Source organism: Rhamphochromis longiceps, linkage group LG5 (assembly GCF_057381845.1).
Source record: "Rhamphochromis longiceps isolate RC_006_pf linkage group LG5, R_longiceps_female_GT1.1, whole genome shotgun sequence".
Lineage (NCBI taxonomy): Eukaryota > Metazoa > Chordata > Actinopteri > Cichliformes > Cichlidae > Rhamphochromis > Rhamphochromis longiceps.
Genome location: NC_140561.1, coordinates 22,318,825 through 22,339,688, shown reverse-complemented (window position 1 = coordinate 22,339,688; position 20,864 = coordinate 22,318,825). Strand labels below are relative to the sequence as shown.

The window sequence follows — 20,864 nt, the reverse complement described above, 5'->3', positions numbered from 1 at the left end:
TATTATTCATATAAATTCAAATTGATTTACAAACAAGACAGTAAAAACATCCAGTCGCTGTTGGTACACTAATCAGATGTCAACAGATAAGAGATGGTAACCTGCTGAATTAAAGGTCATCTGTCCTACATACACAAATAACACTGACAGAACAAAACATATTAGACCTTTATTATTATTAAATACTCATATTATTCACTAGGAGAAAAAAATCTGACTCAACAGATTTATTTAAGTGAAAGTACCATCATCTTCTCAAAAACATAAAGATCACATAAAAAGTGACAAATTTCAGGTCATACTGACTGTATTTTTGCATTATCAAACCCACCCATAGTAAACAGTTTTTACTAAAAGAAATATGATAGTTTATGTAAAAGAAGTTTATGTCCTTAGAGGTCTGTGACATCGTCATCTGACCAGTAATGCTGATGCATCACTGCAGAGAATTCCTCTCTCATGTATGCAGCAGCTTTAGACTCACTGCTGCCATTATTTTCAGATGCAGCACTGGGTGACTGTACTGGTTCTTTGGCCTGGAAATGGTCTAGAGATGCCGAAATGGACTCTGTGTCCATCCAGCCGTAGCTGATAAAAGCTGGAGGGAAGGGTTTTAGACCACCGTCTTCATCATTGGTGCCCATTGTCCATGAGGGAGGCGGAGGTGTGAACAGACTCCCTGCTACAAGCTGTCCGTGGTGAAAAGCATTGTCAATGCTGCGCCTGAGGTTAATAGGAGATGGGGGCCGCATGTCAAACTCTATAAGTGAAAGAATACACTCACGTTCACCAACTTTTTGCCACAGCAATGCTGCCTGAGAGTCCGAGCTGCTACTACCAGGATCAGACTTGTGCTCTGATATTTGGGTGGATGTTCGATCATCATATGGGGACATTATGTTGTTGCTGATACCTGCTTTTGACAGGTTATATTTGGACCAGTTATTTGGCATCAGGTCTTCCCAGCTTTTATCTGATTTTTTTAGTGGGACTTTCCACACAGTGGCTAACACCCTATCCCAAAAGCTTTTATCCTCCATTCTTTTGAATGCCTCCACTCTGCTCTGCACATGATCACCCCTTGTGTGACCCTTAGATGGAGTCCAGAAGATCCAAGATCCCAGGACAAGCAAAGAGAATCCCCAGGCTAACTCAAGGAGTCTCGCCCAGAACTGACTCAGCCACCAGCCCCAGCCAAAGCGCCTCCAGTTTCCCAGTAGCCCATAAAGCCAGAAGAGACTATACATCTGAAGGCTGCAGCATAGCACCCCAAGGAAAGCGCACCCTGCTATGACTCGCTTTCCGCGCCTCTCGGGCCTCTGTGAAGGAGCCCACTGTGGTAAAGAGGACCTGAGAAAGGGTTGCAGATTGGAAAGGGCCTTTGTGAGGATCCCCAAGCAAAATGGGAGGCCCCAGCAGAGGGAAAGGGTCTGTAGCAAAAGAGGGACAGCAGGGGTTAAAGTTAAAGAGTATAGATCGGCTACAAATAATGCAGAGCAATGAAATATACCAAACCCTCCAACCACCCATGGGTGCTGCAGCTTTAGTGGGAAAAGTAATAAATTTAACCCTTTCAGTGTAACCAGAGCGAGAGCAAGCTGCACCCACAGAAGAAGCTGCAGAGGAACATTATGTAGCGCTGCCAGAGTGGCATGAGACAGAATCTGACGGGTACCATAGGGGTCAAGTATGAGGAGGATGGTACGCAAAGAACCACCCATGATTAGGAAGCTATTTGCCAGGATCAGGGTGTAACAGAGGGGCCGAGGAAGCGTACATGCTCCAGCCGTCCCCACAACTGCCAGGCAAGCCATCAGCAAGAAAAGGCTGGCAGACCCAAAGACGTGCAATTCCCAGGCAAACGCCAGTGTGCGCCTCATGTCGTCCCAGAGCAGACTGGTGCCATTAAAGTTTTTAAGAACAATACACGGCCCAACACCCAGCACGCAGGGGCCTCCAGGTTCTGAAGGTTTATAATTTATCATGGAAGTAAACGCACTGGTATGGAAAGGAAGTTTAGGGCGGTCTCCACCTGAAAGAAAGAGAAGATTTTATATTTTTAATTAAAAATAATTTCATGGTGAATTTTTACATACTGTACTGTTAGCCCGATTACCAGCATAGTTGCACAGCATGCAGTGTCACAGACAGCTACATCGAACCAAAAGATCCAATATCAATCACTTTTACTTTATTTGCTTTTTAAATAGATTTAAATTTGATTTTTCATACAAAAATGTGAAAAGAAGGATATAATTTTATACTAGATCTCACTGTGACCACCTGACAATTTGATGCAGTTAAAGAAAAACGTCAAGTAATGCACTATGTGCGCTACTTCACTTCCATATCACAGCTTTACTTACGAGTTGGGAAGTTGTGTTTCACAGCAGAGGTATGACTCTCTTGTAAGCGCTCTGCTGTTATGTGGCCGCCTTCCAGCAGAGCTCCCTCTGAGATTACGGGTGCACTGGGGTGAGTGTTTCCTGTAATTGAAGTATTAGCTTTGTCAGCTCTTTGGTCCAGAGGCCCTGAGTGGTGCAGGCTGGGTTCTGTCCCCACTATGATTCCAGACCCAGAGTGGGTTTCTTTGCTCAATGGAGTGACAGCCTGATTGATGAGTTGCTGCAACTCCATGCTGCCAACACTATACCGGCTGCCTTCTACAGGGCTTTCTGATTGAAAGATTACTTCCCTGGCCAAGCTGTCCAGGCTGCTGTTGTTTCTGGCTCCACTTTGAGTTGTTTGGACTGAGCCAGAGTTGGATGGTGAATGCGAAGACTGAATAAGGCTTCCAAGTGAAGAGAGGGACACGGTTAGTGTCACAAAGAGCAGACGCCCCATTTTTGACAGCCAAGATCTGTAGAGAAGACAGAGCGAAAGCACTGAAACACGTTTCCATGCATTCAGGTTCCTGATGTCCCTAGCACTAAAATTAACAGTCTAAAAATATGCTTTACAGTTTTTCTGAAGCTAACGCAAAACTTCAGCCAACCAAGATAATAAAAAGCCTCTTTTAATAAAAAGTTCCTCTTTTGTTGCCACACTTTCACAGCAACTAAATAATCAAAAACTGCTTTGGTAAACACAAACATATGTACTAAAAATATTTATTGATGTCAAGATGGCTAAAACTTGATTTTACCTTGAAATAAACACTGAAACACTTTCTTCACAGCCATAATGGGGAGGTAAATGATTATTAAATATATTTAGATTCACACAGACGAACTTTTATGTTTCAGTTCTAAATGACAATATTTTCTACGTGTAATCTGGAGGATGTGCACCCTCTACAATAAATGCACATTTGAATCAGCAAAATTACAACACAACTTTGGAAAAACTGTTCACAATATGAGTCAGTCGGACCAAAAATATAAAGTAGCCATTTCAGTAATAAATCAGGCAGTGTAAACAATAGGTATCTAAATGCAATTAGAAAGACTAGAAAATGCTGTGAATCCAGAAAAACTCTGAAAAACTGAAATATTTTACCCCTTCATAGTTCAGTTATGATTCAGGCAAACACAAGTATAAAACACACATGACAACACATCATTCAGCTGTCAAATCAGTCTAACTCATTGACTTACCTGCGATCAAGTCTTATTTTCTGCTTTCTTTTTAGTGCATCACAGGTTGTGCTGCATCTCTGGTAAAAGTATGTGTAAAGCCTGATTTCTGAGGTGATACACAAGGTGCATCACAGTGAGCCTTGAACATACTGACTGGCGCGCTCACAACTAACTAACGGCTTATTGCACCTGCTGGTTACTTGGCAACTTTCCATCACTATGTCGCTAGTAAAACAAAGACCTGATTACCATGGCCCATTTCTGGAGAAAAAAAGTTGAATAAATAATTCCTGTTTATTGTTTGCAGTGTTCATAAATGAAGGATTTTAAAATGAAAATCAAAGTTGTAAATGACCGACTGTTAATAACAACCTACAAGCCTTCTGTTTTGTTTTAATGGCAGCTGTTTAAAGGTAAATCCTTCTCAAAAGGATTACATTAAGATTCTTACAGTGGCATAAAGTCACCTGCAGTGATAAGCCAGTAAGTCACGAGCCAAGTAAGCTGTTTCATGCCAACTTACTAGCTTATTATTTTTCCAGAGTGTGCATGTGAAAGACTTACGCTTTATGATCAAATTAGGAGAGTGTTAGTCACCACTCAGATGAATCCTGTGGTCTTTTCTCTATCAATAATGGATCAGCTTTCTTTCCTCTTAACGTCCACCATGGTGATAGTGTTCGGGCTAGATTTTGCTAAACAGGCAGATTTTCAGAAACTAGAAGATGTTACATTTCAAATGAAGATTCACCGCATTATGACTTTCGTTTTTTCCATGAACCCTCTTAGTTCCAAGTCATCTTTGCTGACAGCCCCAATTTAGCCTCAAACCATAAACGTAACCCTGTATTTTGGAGAAAAGCCAGTATATATTATACTGGAAAAAATAGTTCTGTTGCATATGTTAAAATAATTTTGTCCCCTTACTGCAAAGAATTTGGACATTTTCTTTTTAAATTACATCTTCTAGGATCATTGCTTGTGATGAGAGACCTCAAGGGGTTAATTATAATAGACTCAGAATTTGGGTGTTTTAAAGTCTATAAACAGGGGTGGACATTTAACAAGAACCTATCCTTAACCCTAGATGTGTTGCCAACACCCTGGAAGATGTTAAGCAGTTAAAGAAAAATGTACACATACTACATAAACGCTGCCATAAGAGAGCCCTTGTAGAGTCAGAGATAGTCTGCAGCGAGTGTGGGAATTAACTCTTTCCAATCCAGTGTGTAGAGGACACAGCCTATGCACACAGCGCATCTGTCTAGGTCCACCTTAAGAAGGGCAAGAGGCAGTTTGTTGTGGAGGGAACAGGGGGAGGCCCTCAGTAGCACATGCCTGGCTCTTTAAGGCAGACTGGGGAAGTTAGAACAAGTTAAAGGCACATGCATTCATGTTTACCAAGCTTCAGGAGAACCATCCTGGAAGAAAATGTTTGTGTTCATTTAAAGTCACGTATCTTGATTTCCAGAGTCAGAGGAAATAAATTAAACAGTTAATAATAAAATAAAATGATTAATAATCAAAAACAGAGACATCGTAACATAAAAACAGTTTGACCGAAAATAATAATTTAAGTAAGGAATCCCTACTAAAATATTTTAAAATAAAATAAATAACCAAGGCCAATTAACCACATAATGTGGCCAATATCTATCTAATTTAAAACTATACAGATCCTACTTTTCTGTAATATTAGAACAGATATCTAATAGTATGACAATGATCAGTCATTATTTTGTCTGATTTTTAAATTAATCCTCAATGAAAGGAGTGGTATTGTAAAAGGCTGTCTATTTATTGCGATCATTCAAACTGGGTATCTGTGTATATAGGTTCTATCATTTCAATGCAAATGACCCTGTTTTAATCTGAGAGACTGTGATTATCTTGCACTGCCAGATTACGGTTGACCCACCGTTACAGATGAGACATGCCCTACCTTTAACTACACAAATGTGGTTGCACTTCTCGTCCAAATGTCATGTAAGTTTTCATAACAGTGCTGCTCTTGCTACCGGGATGGGAGCTGCAGTTATCAGCCCGTTGGTTGGCAGAGCAGTGTGGAGAGCAGCCGCGTTGTTTTCGGGGCCTATACTTCCGTCATTTTATGTCTCACTTGGTAAACAGTGTGTGGGGTTTTGTGCGTGTGTCGCTGAGTGGTGTTTTTTTGGACATACGACGTGGGATTTCGCCGCATAACTAAACCTGCGCTTTGCTGGAAGTGGTAAACTATTAACACAACCCGGAGCTCAGCGTGAAATAAGCAGACGTCAGAGAATCGGCCAATGGTTAAATTTTATCTCCGTGTAATCACGGCATTGTTTTGCGGTATTGCACAGCTGCTAAAATGTGCTATGTAGCCAAGTAAATGGTATGCTGGTGGTAGCTGTTAGACGTTTATCGGCTTTTTGGTTTTAAACACCGTGCCTTGGCGGAAACAAGAGGATTTCATTTTATTTAAGGTAGCATGACAGGATCCAGAGCAGCCGAGCTAGCTCGCTAGCTAACGTTAGCACAGTGGTTAGCCAGCGAGGTGTTGCTGTGTTAAATACAGTTCGATAGCCTCTATTATGAGTAAAACTATAGCCGTGTTGTATAAGTTACGGCATAAATTATATTGGTATTCAACAGTGTAGAATGCAGTCGGCGGTTGCTACTCAGTGAACTATCCATATGGGTTGTGGCAAAACAGCGCCTAGCTAACATTGTTAAGCTAGCATGCTAACAACTAGCTGTCACATAAACTGTCAATATAATGAAACCAGGCACCATTGTTGGTGCGTTGCTTCATTACTTCATTGCTATTAAACCCAGTTAATCGCTCATAGTAAACATTTAGGTTTACCTTTCAGCTAATCTGTGATTGCAGTGTTTCTTAATTGTAGGAAAAGTTGATTTAAGCAAAGCACAGTCATTGTATTAGCTCCAAGCCAAATGCATTTAACATAGCAACCCTAACGTTCCCAACCTTACTGACAAACATTTAAACTGCATCATTGTAGTTGTATGTAAGAGAGAAAAGCTGTCTCTCATCATTTTACATGAACATTGCAAATGCAGCTTGTTTAGGATGTAATGGATGTAACTGTGCTCTTAGAAGTGTAAAAGAAAAATCTCCTTTCCAGGTCCAGTGACGATGAACGAGCAGGAGAGTGGGGTGGTCTCCTTTGACGAATATGTGCGGCAAAAGGCCCGCACTGTGCCTCAGCACAGGATGAAGGAGTTCCTGGAGTCTCTTGCCAAGGGCCCAGAGGTGCTGCAGGAGTTCAGCCAGCAGGAAGGGGCAGCCACCAGTACAGCCATGGTGTACCATCAGCAGGGTGCCAACTGTGTTTACACAGACAGCACGGAGGTGGCAGGATCTCTCCTGGAGCTGGCCTGTCCAGTAAGACACTTTATATTGGGTGTTGAATTATGTTGTTTGGTGGTTTGCAATTACATGTAAATGTTTTATAACAGGTACAGGTGACCTCAACAGAGATGTCACCCCAGCTGCATCAAGGATCTGAACAGCAGCTTCAAGTGCAGGTTAGTTTCTTCTTGTTTCAGCTGCTCTTGTTATTGGTCGGATCATCTGCCTCCATCTCACCCTATCTCACCCTATCCTCCTCTTTCACACAAACTCTCAAAGTTTGCATCCACACTGCTCAACCTGACCTGGCCCAATGATGTATTCATTTCTAATCATATCCATCCTGGTCACTCCAAAAACAAATCTGAGCAACTTCAGCTCTGTGACCTGCAGTCCCGCCTTGTCTTACTGTCAGTGCCACTGTCTCCAAACCGTAGATCAGAGCAGGTCTCACTACCGTCTTTTAAATTCTTGTTGCTATCCTTCTGTCACAAATCACCCTGCCACTTGTCTCCATCCACTCAACCCTGCCTGCACTCTCTTCTTCACCTCTGTTGTGCACTGTTTGTTGCTTTGCATGGTTGATCCTAGAAATTTAAACTAATCGAACATGATGTCATTTGCAAACGTAGTCCACAGAGACTCTTCCTGCCTAACCTCATACAAAAACATAGTGTGTTTAAATTTTATATAGCCGATTGTCCTCTCAGTCTCAGCACACCACAATTACTCACTAGTGTTTGTGTCATTACATAGAGACCAGAATATGTTACAAATTATTAGTTACTGTTTTAAAAAGCAGTGCGTTATTTTTGCATTACTCCATAGCATAGCCTGATACACTGTCACACATATGAGAATGCATCTATGTTGACATTAAAAACCTGAGGCTACTAAGGATGTACCAGTCCAGCTTTTTCCCTTTCTGATCTGACACCACTGCTTTGACTGTGAGTCTCTGCTGATGTACTGATTTGATCTCAGTGTTGGATTAGAAAGCTGTATTTCTCACTGTGAGGAAGAGATTGAAATAAGGGTGGGTAATTATAGATTCAAAATTTATATCATGATATTTCATCAGAAAATTTGTGCTAATTTTGGTGATATAGAAAAAAAAATACAAAAATTTTAAACACTTGCAGACAGCAGCTTTTTTTGTAAGTGTAAGTACATGAAGTGCACTCTCTTACTGAAATGAAATTTGAAATGTGAATCTGTCAAAACAAGATGGCAACAGCATTACATACAGTGACACAGCATACGTCAAATGTAATCACAAAAGTAGCCGAGGTAGTGTTTCCATGTAAGTCTGTATAAACATATAAAATAACTGCTTAACATTTGAGTTTATCAATAACTAAAGTAGCTTAACCTCAAACACCTGCGCAGTATTGTCATATAATTAACCTGAAAACGTTTTTTTTTTTTTTTTTTTTTACCCGGAATGTTTTATGTTGTTTTTTGTTTTTTTTTTCTTGGGTTGAGCTGTTTAAACACCTGCAGGTGATTGATTTGGTAATTTCTACCCACCATTGGCTCTTCCTGTCGTAGTAATGCTTAGTTTGAGGCATTTGTTTACTTTTGGGTTACATGTCAGGAGCTGCGAGGCTCTCCTCAAAGTTTCTCCACCTTTTGCAGGAGTGGTTTTCTGGAATATTTGAAAGGTAGCTCCCTTTTTACTAAATCTATCAGAGGCTGACATGTTGCTGTTCCTCTCAGACATGCCTGGGTTTTTCTCCTAGTCCTACATTTGAAAATGTAAATGTGAGACATTGCTGTAGCCAAACCATCAAAATATGACACTCTTATAGCACATAAAATGTGTACTGGTGTTGTCTTTATCAGCTATAGATGTGAATCATTTGTATGAAATGAGGTCATACTCCACTTAAGTTTTCACAAGTTTTGAAAAGGGTTAGGGTTAAAAACAGGCTATAAATTTACAGAATTTATGGTATTTATTATTGAAAAAGGGAGGATATAGAAATATATTCTTGTTCATTTAATCTATTTGCACTGGACTGGAGTCATTAGGCTGCAAACTGGTGTCATTTACAGGCGTTGTACTTTCTTCATCAAGAATGAGACAGCTGGAGTGAAATTAACTTTAACTGACTTGATCACATTTTAAATTATAATTATATCATAAGTTTAGTAAACACTCCTAAAAAGTGTTACACAAAACTTTCCATCTTGCATGACTGGACAGAGCATAATGAGAGTGAAAGTAAACAGGAGGAAAGTTTCCAGTTAAATAAATGCTTCTGCAGATGTACAGATAGAAGTTGTTGGTGTAGCAGCATGAAATGACCCCAAACCTCCCTCCATGCTGTGTTAGCTGTGGCGCTAACTGCTGCTGTTATCTGGCAAACAGAAAACATTGTAGAACTCAAAGGAATGGATCCCATACTGACCCAAAAAGTTGGATCGAGTATTGGACTGATATCCAATCCAAATATCAAAGCAGTGCCTTCTGAGAGGCTACAGTCAGGCTCACTGGAAGGAATCCCTTTCCTACTGAATACAAACAGAAGATCTTTCACTTAGTATTTAAGTATGCATACAGAGCCAACAGGAAATGTGAAAACCACGCAAAGGAGCACTTTACAGAAAAATGTTGTGGTCACAATGATTCTTCAGTAGGAAAAGGTGCAGGTGGAAATGGAGGATACATTTCTGACTGGTTATACTGATTTGTACCATCACATTGTAGTCCTTCTGTGCAATAAAAATTAAAGCAATGTAAATGTTTTTAATGTAATTGGAAAGAGGGTGTTTGCTTTTTGTTTGCCTGTTGTGCAGATAATTAAAGACCTTGTAGCACAATCAATGAAATATCTGTTTGATTAGTAGCAGAAGTTAGTTCTATGAAGTATCACAAGCCAAAAAAAAGATCAACTTTCTCTCAGGATTATGGTTGCTGTTTCATGCTTGTTCAATTCACATTAATGTAATTAAAACAGGATCGGTCACCTCAGACATGGGTGTATCTTACTGAGACTTCAAATGTATAAACTTGAGACGCCTTATGACTTTGATGACTGTTGTGTTGTTCATAGCAGAAATGTCAAAGAAAAGTATTTCAGTGTGTTTATGATTCATAAGGTTGCTTACAAGTCTGTTTGTTTTTCTTACTCTCCCTCTGTGCCAGGTTCAGATCCAAGAACAGCAGGGCCAAACAGTTGGTCAGGTTCTTCAGGTGGCCCACCCCTCTCAGCAGGACATACAGGGAATCTCAACAGCCCAGCTTGTGCAGGCAGGAGAGCTCACAGAGGAGCAGCAACAGCAGGTAGAGGATTAACTTCAGTTACGTCTATCAGGTTTTTCCATGTTTCCCCATTTAAACAAACAAACAAAAAAAACATGTTTACTGTGTTTCACAGATTCAGGCTCAGTTGGTTGCCGCCGTAGCTGGAGGACAACAAATCCAACTGTCAAGTGGCCAACAAATCCAGTTGCAGGGAATGCAGCATATTCAGTTGCCTGGGGGACAGCAAATTCAACTTCAGGCCGGCCAGCAGATTCAGTTACAGGGTGGGCAACAAATCCAGATCCAGACCATTGAGACCATGACTCCTGCTCAGCAACAGGACTCTACCAGGGAGGCAGAGCGGAGGCCCAGCACTATCCCCACTGTTCTCCAACCAGCCAAGAAGCGTAAGATGGATGTCCCCCTAGCTGTTTCGTATGCTGTTCCACAGGGGCAGCAGGTGGCTACAGTTTTAGCCATCCCTCAAGGCCAGCAGCAAAGTTATGTGTCCCTACGACCGGATTTGCTCACAGTTGACAGTGCTCAGCTGTACAGCACTACAGGAACAATCACAGGTCCCCAAGGTGAGACCTGGACCATCCCTGTGTACTCCACTCCACAGCAGCAGGGTGTAACTCACATTGCTATACCACAGGAGACGTATAGCACAGTGCAAGTAACTACCGCCAACGGCAAGGACAAAATGTCCCCAAATTCCACATCGAGGTCTGCCGACGTGCATTCGGCCACCACTGCAACGCAGGAAGAGATCGTGCAGACCCTCTTCCCAGCACAGTTCATGAACGGCAACATTCATATCCCCGTGGCAGTGCAGACCGTAGGAGGGACATACAACACTACACAGTCAGTGCAAATATGGGACCCAAATCAACAGCAGAGTCAAGGGGAAGATGGACAAGACCAGCAGCTCCATCTGCAGGTTAGAAAAGACTCCGTCTTACAGTTGTACTCTGGTCCTCGATGATTATGGCTGGAACTAAATTTGCCCTGTGCAAATGTAACAGAACATAACTGATAATTGTTGCTTTGGTCATAATCATGATGGTGTTTTCAAAAGTTCATGTTTATTTTTAGCCTTTTTTTCCTTTCTGAATTAAGAATGTGAACTAGTTTAACTAGGACTAGTTAATACTACTAATCATAACAATACCATGTTACAACATAACAGTATTATCATACTATGAATTACCATCATGTAATTAATAAGATGTGTTTAACTCTGCTGCCATCTTTCTCAAAAACCTTTTTTTTTTTTTTTTTTTTTTTTTCCTTTGCTCTTCTACTGCAGGGTCAAGTAGCCACTGAAGCTCAGGGCGAAGCACCCACAGAGATTCTGGTTCCTGTGTGTCTAAAGCCAGAGGAAGGGCTGGAGGTTTGGCGCCTTTGGGTGAAGAGAAAAAATGCTGAACTAAGCAAACGGGAAACAACAAAGCTTGCGCCCATAGGACGTAAGTAGGCCTGTTACAGTTGTCTCAGTAACAGTGAGCTCTTGCTGAAACCAGAGGAAGTCACAACATTTTGCTGTTGGCACTCTGTAGTACGTACTGTTATTCTTAGTCACCTAGAAGTAAAGTCAGTTTTACACTGCTTCTCCAAACGTAGTGTTTTCTGGTATTTCTGCGTTCAGGTCGTCAGCCCCTGCGTTTTCAGGAAGATCTGGTATCCAGTGCAGTGGCGGAGTTAAACTTGGGTCTTTCCCTGATGACTCAGGAGGCACGAGGATCCGAGGACGAACAGTTTGCTCCCGATGTCCTGTATTATGTTTTCTTGTGTATACAGAAGGTTAGTATCTCCATACTCAACCACAAAAAGGCAGGAAGAATAAAACTAAGGCTGAAATTGCTTTTCTGTGTTGTTGTTTTTTTTTTCTTTTTTATAGTATCTTTCTGAAAATGGACGTGTGGATGATATTTTCAATGATCCATATTACACTCGATTTTGCGAAAGTTTACACAAAATCCTGCACGACTGGAAACCCACTGTGCATCCTTTAGGTAAGGCAAAATCCACAATTTTGTAATTGTTTTCGATATTCAGGCAGCATTTACATGTCCATTGTCGAGTGTTTACATACATCTTTGACATTTGGGATCTTTTCTGGCATGATTGTCATAGCAACAATCATCAGTCATTCACAAGATTAAAAGAGCTTCTGTTGCCTGTTTGCATTAGCCATGCTAGCTGCACTTTACTAACCTTATGCAGTTAACAGCATTTTTTTTGGCAAGGACGAGCTAAGCAGCAGATCGACGATTTAGTTCGGGATCACATCATCCTGTTCAACATGACGGAGATGCGCTGAAGCCTTAAACACATGCATGTGAATCCTGCCGTACTCATGGTATGTTTTCCTCTTAGGTTATATCATCCCAAGTCACGTGACAGAGGAGATGCTGTGGGAGTGTAAACAGCTTGGCGCACATTCACCTTCCACATTGCTCACAACTCTAATGTATTTCAACACTAAGTGAGTAACCATTGAATGGCCCTTAGTCTTTTATCCTCTCTCTAATCGCTCAGAGTCAAATACCGAATATGGTACAATGTCGTATTTGTTGCAGGTATTTCCACTTGATAACACCTGAACAGCACATGAAAGTAGCTTTCTCTAAAGTCTTAAGACACTCAAGGAAGAACCCAACTAACGCCAAGGACAAAGCAACCAGTATTCGCCTTCTCAAAGGGCAAGGCCTACACAGTGCTGGACAAAAAGGTACTCTCTTGCTCAGGTCGTGATTAGCTCAGTGTTGGATAGCAGAAATGCCCGTTGTTGACCTGTTGCTGTGTACTGCATCATTTAGGAACCGATGACATGTATGAAGAGCAGATCGAGGATCCTGCGAATCCTCTTCGTTGTCCCATCAAACTTTATGACTTTTACCTCTTCAAATGGTGAGCAGCACTTCAGCTTAGTAGGATTTATGTGATGATTACTCTTCAGTTTACACCCCCAGACACATGCTTAACTTTCTTTTCCAGCCCACAGAGCGTTAAAGGACGTAACGATGCGTACTACATGACTCCAGAGCCTGTCGTTGCACCAAACAGCCCGATGTGGTACTCCTCTCAGCCCCTCACAATTCAGCAGGTGGAACAAATGCTGTCTCGCATCATCGTGGTCAGAGAGATCCAGGAGATCATCTGTGTTGTTCCAGAAAATGTGAGCTAGATTGAGGACTTGGCTCACAGGAACTTGTTCTCCAGATTGTTGACTATGCAGTATCCATCCTGACTATTATCATCAATGGCCATTAAAATAAAGTGGAACAACTTCTGAGGAGAGTATCATGATTATGCTCATCAGATCCATAAATTCTTCTCTTCTTATTATCTCTGTTTTTGACCGGTGGGTTGGACTTCTCGTTCTCTTGGCTGCCTTTGTAAGATATCACCTCTGTAACTTTTGAACCGGCAAGTGAGCAAGACTTTAGTCTCTTCTCAGCTGGGCAGAGATGATACACGTTCATGTACAAAGTCAATCTTATAAATGATTAAACAACTGTAATCTTTTCTTTCTTAACCTCACAGGCTGTTCACGTCTTAATTCTCTAGTACCACTAGTAATAATCTTAAGACAGTTACAGGGACCAGTGCTCACAACTTTTTTTTAAAAAATACATTTTGGACCATGTATGATAAGTTTGAATCTGAAATACTTGTGCCTGTTTTTTCCAAAACATAATTACATGATATTGCTTGTGGAATAAGTTAAAACTCAATCATTCACATGGTTAAGTGCTACAGATCGGTGACAAATTGAAGGCAAAACCAGTGTGTTTCAGTAACTTGGTTGCCTGTGCTGCCTCTTTAACTCAGCTGTAGTGAAGGACACAATTTTTCTTTATCTAGAAGATATCCTCTAAATGGGTATTTTAACCATGGTAGTGGCCATGTTGGCCCAAACTCCCCCGCAGGGCACTTTTTGTTTAAGATCTGGTGACTCCAGAGGTCATAGCCTGATTCATAATTTCATAGCTCAAGTATTTCAACCCCTTCCTGCATCCTGGGAGATGCCACTCGTGTCAAAACTGAAGCATTTTAACATAGGATTAATGTGAGCTGAGACGTACTCCCTCAGCATAACTGAGACACCATATACTGTTGGATTTTTTTCCCTTTAATTTGTCACCTATATCTGTATATTGTAGTCATTCAGATTTTTCTCAGGATAAAACTAACATCTGAAACACCCATCAAGGATTTTTGCCAACGTATTCCTTCATGTATGTGTGTATAGTAGGTTATTAAACAATATATGCAGATGGAATCTTTGTAGTAAGTCATGTCAAGCTGAAACATAATGATTACTGTCTTCTAAAAAGAAAAAGTGAGCTGTGGGTCTTTTTAATAATGACGCATTTGAATGGTTCTTATTCAGTTCCATAGCATCAGTTTTTAATAATTAACACATTCTGTTCCACATCTGTCCACTATCACACGTATCGGCGCTGTAGTTACACATCCTGATGTTCTATTCCACATTTAAATTACATTTAACAGGGTTGGACTGTTAAACGCTGAACAAAGCAAGGAGATGATCACGTTTGTTTTTTATCTGGGAGAGTTATATGCAGTCGGCCCAGTGTTTGGGTGAAGTATTTCGGTAGCGGGCAGGACACGTTGACGTCAGCTTGGCTGCTTCCTGGCAGCGTCAGCTGTCGTGCATGTAAATGAAGGGGGAGGTGCCGAACCTTGCTCTGTTCAATCCCAAGTTTTCCCAACACACGTTCTGGTAATTTCTGTGGAAGGAAATGTATTATTTAGTCATCATTTGTGACAAAATAGAAATCAAACTCTTATACATGTTAAAAAAGAGACTGTAAACATCTTACCTGTGGTGCCAGTTTGCTCCAGTGGGAATATTTGTGGTCACCAAGAATGGGACACCCGAGAGCAAAGGCCATATGAACCCTCATCTGGTGCTTCACTCCTGTGAACACAATGAAGCAGAAAAATACCGAACATGTGCCCAGGCAGGTTTTTGGGATGATTTCCTTTTGTTCACATGTGCACTGTTACCTGTAAAAGGCTGGAGTTCCACAAGGCTGCAACCACTACTGCTGTCCAGGACTCTGTACTTGGTCAATGCTGGATGAGCTTGGCGATGACTTCGGACTTTGGTTACACCATCACCTTCATCGTTCAGTCTGTAAAGAGGACTCAGAGCCATCTGAAATCAAAGAAGTTGTTATGAGACTGGAAAATGCACACCATTATTTAAACAATAACTAGTAATTTACTCAAATGCTCTGGACAACAAACCCAAACTAATTTAATGTGTAATAAACATACTAACTACTAAGCTAAAAGCCGTACATACAAGGATGTTTAAAGCAATGATCATACAGAATAAGAGGCACCTTGTAGTGTGGCTGAGGACCTGTGACCTCTCTCTCTATGATGGGAATATCAATCAGACCTTCAGATGGCACAGGAACACCAACCGTGATAACCCTGAAAAGGAACAACATAACTAACATGCAGTGGGAATATTAGCATGTACATTATTTAATTAATCCTTATCAGTTTCCCCTACTCACCAGTACTTCCTCTCCACTTTGTTATTTCTATTCAGAGCGAGTACGTGCTCCACCACTTCATCCCTCCTGGCCAGCAGGAGAGTTCCCGTTGAGTCCTTTTCTAGACCCAGACAGGGAATGAGCTGAGAATCAGACTTGATCTTCATCCCATCCATCATTTTTGAGAGAACAGGAAGCACAGAGGTGATGGATGTGACGTCGGAGTCATCTGGGAGACAGCAGCAACATTACATTTGTGGTGCCAGTTAGACATCCCAGCTTCAGTGTGATAGCTGACATTTTTATGGTCATTCCAGCTGTTCTCAGTAATGATACTGCATGTCTCCTAACAATAACAACAACAATAATAATAATAATAATAATAACAACAATACTGAGCCTGTTTAAGAACACCTTAATATGTACAACAATAAAATATAGTCTCACCACATAATTTTTCATACACATGTTTAACTGTTCATTAATACAAATATCTAATTAGATAATCACATTAATTTAGCATGCAGGCATCAATAATGGTCAATAGTTCAGAGCCATGATCAGAATGGGAAAGAAAGGTGATTTAAAAGACTAAATGTGGCATGGCTCTTGGTGTCAGACAGGCAGGTTTGAGTATTTTATAAAGTTTCCCAATCATCTTTCGGGTTCACACAGAACAGTACAAATGGATGATGTCAGACGATGTTTTCTTGGCACACTCTGTGCCCTTTAGTACCATCGTTTAAACACCACAGTCTACCTGAATATTGCTGCTGACCATGTCCATTGTAAAACACCATGTTACAAAGATCTCATATTGTTTTTTTTCTTAACATTACAATGAGTTGATTTTTATTTTTATTTCAAACTGAAAATAAAAACTTTTTCAAACTTCTTGTCAGTGTAATCAGATTAAAGAAGACAGCCCAGTGTTGGTTTACCTGCCACAGGGATGCCGTAGGGTTTGTTGACGATCACTACATCCTTGTCCTGGTACAGCACGCTTCTGTGGAGGTGTTTGGCGAGCACGTTGGGGTGCACATTTTGTAACTGTACACTGAACCGTTTCAGCTCCATCACCCTCCTCTGCTGGGCAGACATGGGAGGCGCTGTCTCTCGGGTCTTCGACTTCTCTCCTCGGATCTTACGGGCCAGGTCAACGGCTCTAACACGGGGTTTGTCATCTGCGTCGGAGCCTGGAGTGTGGTTGGCAGCGGTGCTCTGACCCCGGGCGAGGGGCGGTGTTGTCTGCGGACACTGGCGGCAGGTTGTCCGGGGTTTGGCCAGACAGAAGAGCACATCCAGGCCGGAGCTCCGGTCAAACACACGCGCTAGTCTCCCACAGCTGTTCATCACGGCACTGAGTGAACCTCACAGACCAGACGGCGCACACGAGCTTCAAAACACAAGCATGAACTCTGAAGTTATTAAAGAAGTTCCGGGCCAAGCCTTTCAGAATAAAAGCATAATTTCATCCATTCATTCAAATTAAAATAATTCCGACATATTAGACACTATATAGATAAAACCAAACGACAAACGATATAACTATCCGTTTAAATGCTCTTAAACATAACAAATACACACTGCGTAAATGTAAAAAAGCATTCCGGTAATTTCCGCCTTTCTCTCAACGGGTGTATTTGTTAACTACGCTTACACGGCCCGCCAGGTCACAACTGCAAAATATTATAGCTTCTGGCAAGCACCGCCCGCCTGGTAGATGAATAAAACTAAGTCGATCATAATTTCCGGTTGTTACAAAGTTGCATGTTGTCTGCTGTGGATTTTTGTTGCCATAATGCAAATACAAGCACCTTAGTGATCTAATGGACAGCAGATGCGCATAGCTCAACCAAACCGAAATAATTACCAGGCTTCATTAAATCTCAGACAGGAAGCTGATGGAGTGTTTTTTCTCCTAACGTATGCTTTCTTGGTAAAAGCCTGCAGCTATGAAGATCACAGACGGTGTATTACGATGTTTCAGAGTGGCCAGGACTCATCGGAAAAACGAAGAGAAGGTCAACTGCGTGGACTACAGCCCAAATGGTGAAAATGTGATAACAAGCAGCGACGATGACCGCATACTGCTGTATGACATGCGAGATGGAAAGTAAGTGGCAGCCACTGTAGACAGTATACTGTATATGATAAATAAGATCCTTAATGTGACTGCATTGTGTTCTTATGGTGTCCTTGTGCTTTTCTCAGGTGCAAAAGCAACCTCTTCAGCAAAAAGTATGGAGTAGACCTCATCCGCTACACGCATGGAGACACAAATACAGTGATCTACAGCTCCAACAAACTGGATGGTAAACACTTGACGCCATGCACAGCAATGCGAATACAGTTAGTGGTCCATTTTGGAAAATGAAATATATTTTGGGATATTTTTCAGATACCATCAGATACCTTTCGCTCACTGACAACAAGTACATCCGATATTTCCCAGGTCACACTAAGAGGTGCGTAAAGCAAACACACAACCTTAATCAACCACAACTGTAAACATGTAGACTGGTATTCAGTGAAAGCAGACAGTTATATAGTATGCACCCTATATGCCTACTAAGTAAATGGACATGCTTTTATTTACTGTAACCAGACTAAATAGAATAAAATGTAGTTGAGTGGAATTCTCATTTTCTACCTTTCTGGAGCTTTCTCCAGTGTGCTCATAAAAATACAGAAATATACACTCAATGGTGACTTTATTAGCTAAACCTGTTGAACTGGATTTTAGTGGAAATATCTAATCAGCCAGTGTCATGGCAGCAACTCAATACATTTAGGCATGGTGAAGGTGATGTGCTGAATTTCAAACTGAGCATCAGGATGGGGAACAAAGGTAATTTCAGTGACTTTAATGTGGCGTGGTTGCTGGTGCCAAACGGGCTGGTCTGAGTACTTCTGATACTGCTGATCTGCTGGGATGTTCCCACACAACCAACTCCAAGATTTACAGAAAATGATCTGAAAAAGCAAAAAATTCCAGTAAGCAGCATTTCTCTGGGTGAAAATTCCTCGTTGGTGACAGAGGAGAATAGTCAGACTGCTTTGATCTGAAAGGAGAGAAATAGTAACTCAAATAACCACTCGTTATAACCAAGTTATGCAATAGAGCATCTCTGAATGCTCTCCAGACATTTCTGTAGCAGATGTGCTAAAGCAGCACAAGATCACACTGGGTGCCACTCCTGTCTGCTAAGAACAATAAACAGTAGTTACGGTTTATATCGCTACAATTAGACAACAGAAGAAAAACGTTGCCTGATTGAATGATTCTCAATTTCTCCTGTAAGTTTGAGATGTTAGGATCAAAATTTGGATGAAACAAAGCGTTGCACTCAAATGGCCTCCAGAGTCACAGATTTCAGTCCAACAGAGCACTTTTGGATTGCAGAGGAATTCAGATTCTCATTGTGGATGTGCATATAGTGTGCATTCCTGAAAAGCTTGTTCCTGTCTGTCTTTCCTTAAAGTAATTTTACATTCAATAAAACATTAGCTCAATCCTGATCAGTTAAAACCAGTTTGTTTGGGTTTCAGGGTTACTGCTCTCTCCTTGTCTCCGGTGGATAACACATTTATCTCTGGGTCACTGGACAAGACTATCCGGATCTGGGACCTCCACTGTCAAAACTCTCAAGTAAGTAGTTTGTCACTTGATTGAAAAGTTCCATTTCTTCTGCCATTTGTACACATTTACAAATGTGTAATAACAGCTACAGTAATAGAATAGTGTGCTTTATATTGTGACACAAAATACTGCCTATTAAAGTGCTGTTGATTAGTAGTCCCTGAGTAGTCTTGACCACCAGAGGTCTCCAAATCTCTCTTGGATCTGCTCAGACATAATAAATCTATGGGTAATACCAGAAACATAACCTTGCAAAAATATAAGGAGTAAATAAACACCAAATGGAAATAAACACATAAATATGAAAACATGTGATGCAGAAAGTGGTCATTATTGAGGATTCTTTTGCATATTTCTTGAAAGTTACCAGTTTATGTTGCACAATCTCTCTGATTTTCAGGGTTTGATAAATCCACTGGGGACACCTCTGTGTTCGTTTGACCCCGATGGGCTGATATTTGCTGCAGGAGTGGATTCAAAGACAGTTAAACTCTATGACTTTCGTGCTTTTGACAAGGTACAGCTGAGTCCATTAAGGGTTTTCTGTTTGTGTTCACATGCATTCTTTCCAAAAGCCTTAAATGAAATTCTTAATTATCTGAAAATCTTCCCGTTGAAGGGCCCGTTTGCCTGTTTTGAAACGAGGTTTAATCGCGTTTGTGACTGGACTGGACTCAAATTCAGTAGTGATGGGAAGCAGATCCTCATATCTACAAATAAAGGGATTATTGGAGTCTTGAATGCTTTCAATGGATCTGTTCTGCACACTTTTTCCGTAAGAGACATATTGGAACAAAAATACGGAATTGCATCTGTTTTTATGTTAATATAATTATTTTCAGATTACATGCTGAAGCCATCCCTGTCTTTCCTCATTTTAAGGGCTACAACAACAGTAAAGGCATCTCACTGGAGGCCTGCTTCACACCTGACTCGCAGTTTGTCATGATTGGTAAGCTAAAAAAAACCCTCAAACTTTAGATTTGAGCCTTTTCCTTTAAGCTTCCTGTTAACACTCTGGTTTTTCCAGGCTCAGAAGACGGGAGAGTTCACGTTTGGAGCACAGAGAGTGGAATGAAAGTGGCCGTGCTGGATGGGAAGCATCCAGGACCCATCAGTGCGCTCCAGTTCAACCCCAGATTCATGACGTTTGTTAGTGCCTGCTCTAACACGGTGAGAGCAAGCCTATCTTACCAGTGTGTCATTGATCTCCTGCTGGAAAAACTGCTTATTGTTCTCATTTTGACTTTTTAAAAATTATTTTCTCAACAGACTTTTTGGCTCCCGTGTGTTGATGACTTGTAAAGGCACCAAAGGTCACCATCATGGAGTGAAGTTGGACCTTCCTTTACAAACATCATGACCAAGGAATATTTTGGAAAAATGTTATGTTGTTTCTACCTTTTTTTAAAAAGATGTTTCATTAGCTTTTATTTGCCTGTGTTTTTAAAAAATAATAATTGTGCTTTTATTGATGGTTTTATAATAAACTGGTTTA

At 41.0% G+C, this 20,864-nt stretch overlaps 4 protein-coding genes across 9 annotated transcripts; 2 read left to right on the top strand and 2 right to left on the bottom strand.

Moving 5' to 3' along the window:
* On the bottom strand, positions 1-5,657 carry LOC146669981 (proline-rich transmembrane protein 3). Of its 2 annotated transcripts, XM_085406649.1 has the most exons (3): positions 5,521-5,657; positions 2,367-2,860; positions 1-2,032 (listed from the first exon to the last, which is right to left on the bottom strand). In XM_085406649.1, exons 2-3 carry the CDS (start codon positions 2,842-2,844, stop codon positions 393-395), a joined length of 2,118 nt encoding a protein of 705 aa, XP_085262775.1. In that variant the 5' UTR covers positions 2,845-2,860; positions 5,521-5,657; the 3' UTR covers positions 1-392. The 2 variants fall into 2 exon arrangements, with proteins under 2 accessions (XP_085262775.1, XP_085262774.1); XM_085406648.1 differs by lacking the exon at positions 5,521-5,657 and having other exon boundaries at positions 2,367-5,321.
* qrich1 (glutamine-rich 1) lies at positions 5,433-14,409 on the top strand. Of its 5 annotated transcripts, none has more exons than XM_085406645.1 (12): positions 5,433-5,564; positions 6,707-6,966; positions 7,041-7,109; positions 10,085-10,222; positions 10,317-11,123; positions 11,493-11,652; positions 11,832-11,986; positions 12,084-12,198; positions 12,563-12,671; positions 12,766-12,917; positions 13,006-13,096; positions 13,184-14,409. In XM_085406645.1, the coding sequence occupies exons 1-12, from the start codon at positions 5,558-5,560 to the stop codon at positions 13,371-13,373; spliced, it is 2,253 nt and encodes a 750-aa protein (XP_085262771.1). In that variant the 5' UTR covers positions 5,433-5,557; the 3' UTR covers positions 13,374-14,409. The 5 variants fall into 5 exon arrangements, with proteins under 5 accessions (XP_085262771.1, XP_085262769.1, XP_085262772.1 ...); XM_085406643.1 differs by lacking the exon at positions 5,433-5,564 and adding an exon at positions 5,595-5,700; XM_085406646.1 differs by lacking the exon at positions 5,433-5,564 and adding an exon at positions 5,650-5,805.
* A 179-nt stretch (positions 14,410-14,588) lies between these two features.
* On the bottom strand, positions 14,589-17,233 carry rpusd4 (RNA pseudouridine synthase D4). The gene is made up of 6 exons (XM_085406650.1): positions 16,665-17,233; positions 15,745-15,952; positions 15,565-15,658; positions 15,224-15,374; positions 15,037-15,134; positions 14,589-14,943 (listed from the first exon to the last, which is right to left on the bottom strand). The coding sequence occupies exons 1-6, from the start codon at positions 17,074-17,076 to the stop codon at positions 14,743-14,745; spliced, it is 1,164 nt and encodes a 387-aa protein (XP_085262776.1). The 5' UTR covers positions 17,077-17,233; the 3' UTR covers positions 14,589-14,742.
* Positions 17,234-17,464: 231 nt separating this feature from the next.
* On the top strand, positions 17,465-20,864 carry LOC146669978 (WD repeat-containing protein 82-like). The gene is made up of 9 exons (XM_085406642.1): positions 17,465-17,839; positions 17,938-18,038; positions 18,125-18,191; positions 19,276-19,375; positions 19,767-19,883; positions 19,986-20,141; positions 20,249-20,318; positions 20,397-20,539; positions 20,639-20,864. The coding sequence occupies exons 1-9, from the start codon at positions 17,679-17,681 to the stop codon at positions 20,669-20,671; spliced, it is 948 nt and encodes a 315-aa protein (XP_085262768.1). The 5' UTR covers positions 17,465-17,678; the 3' UTR covers positions 20,672-20,864.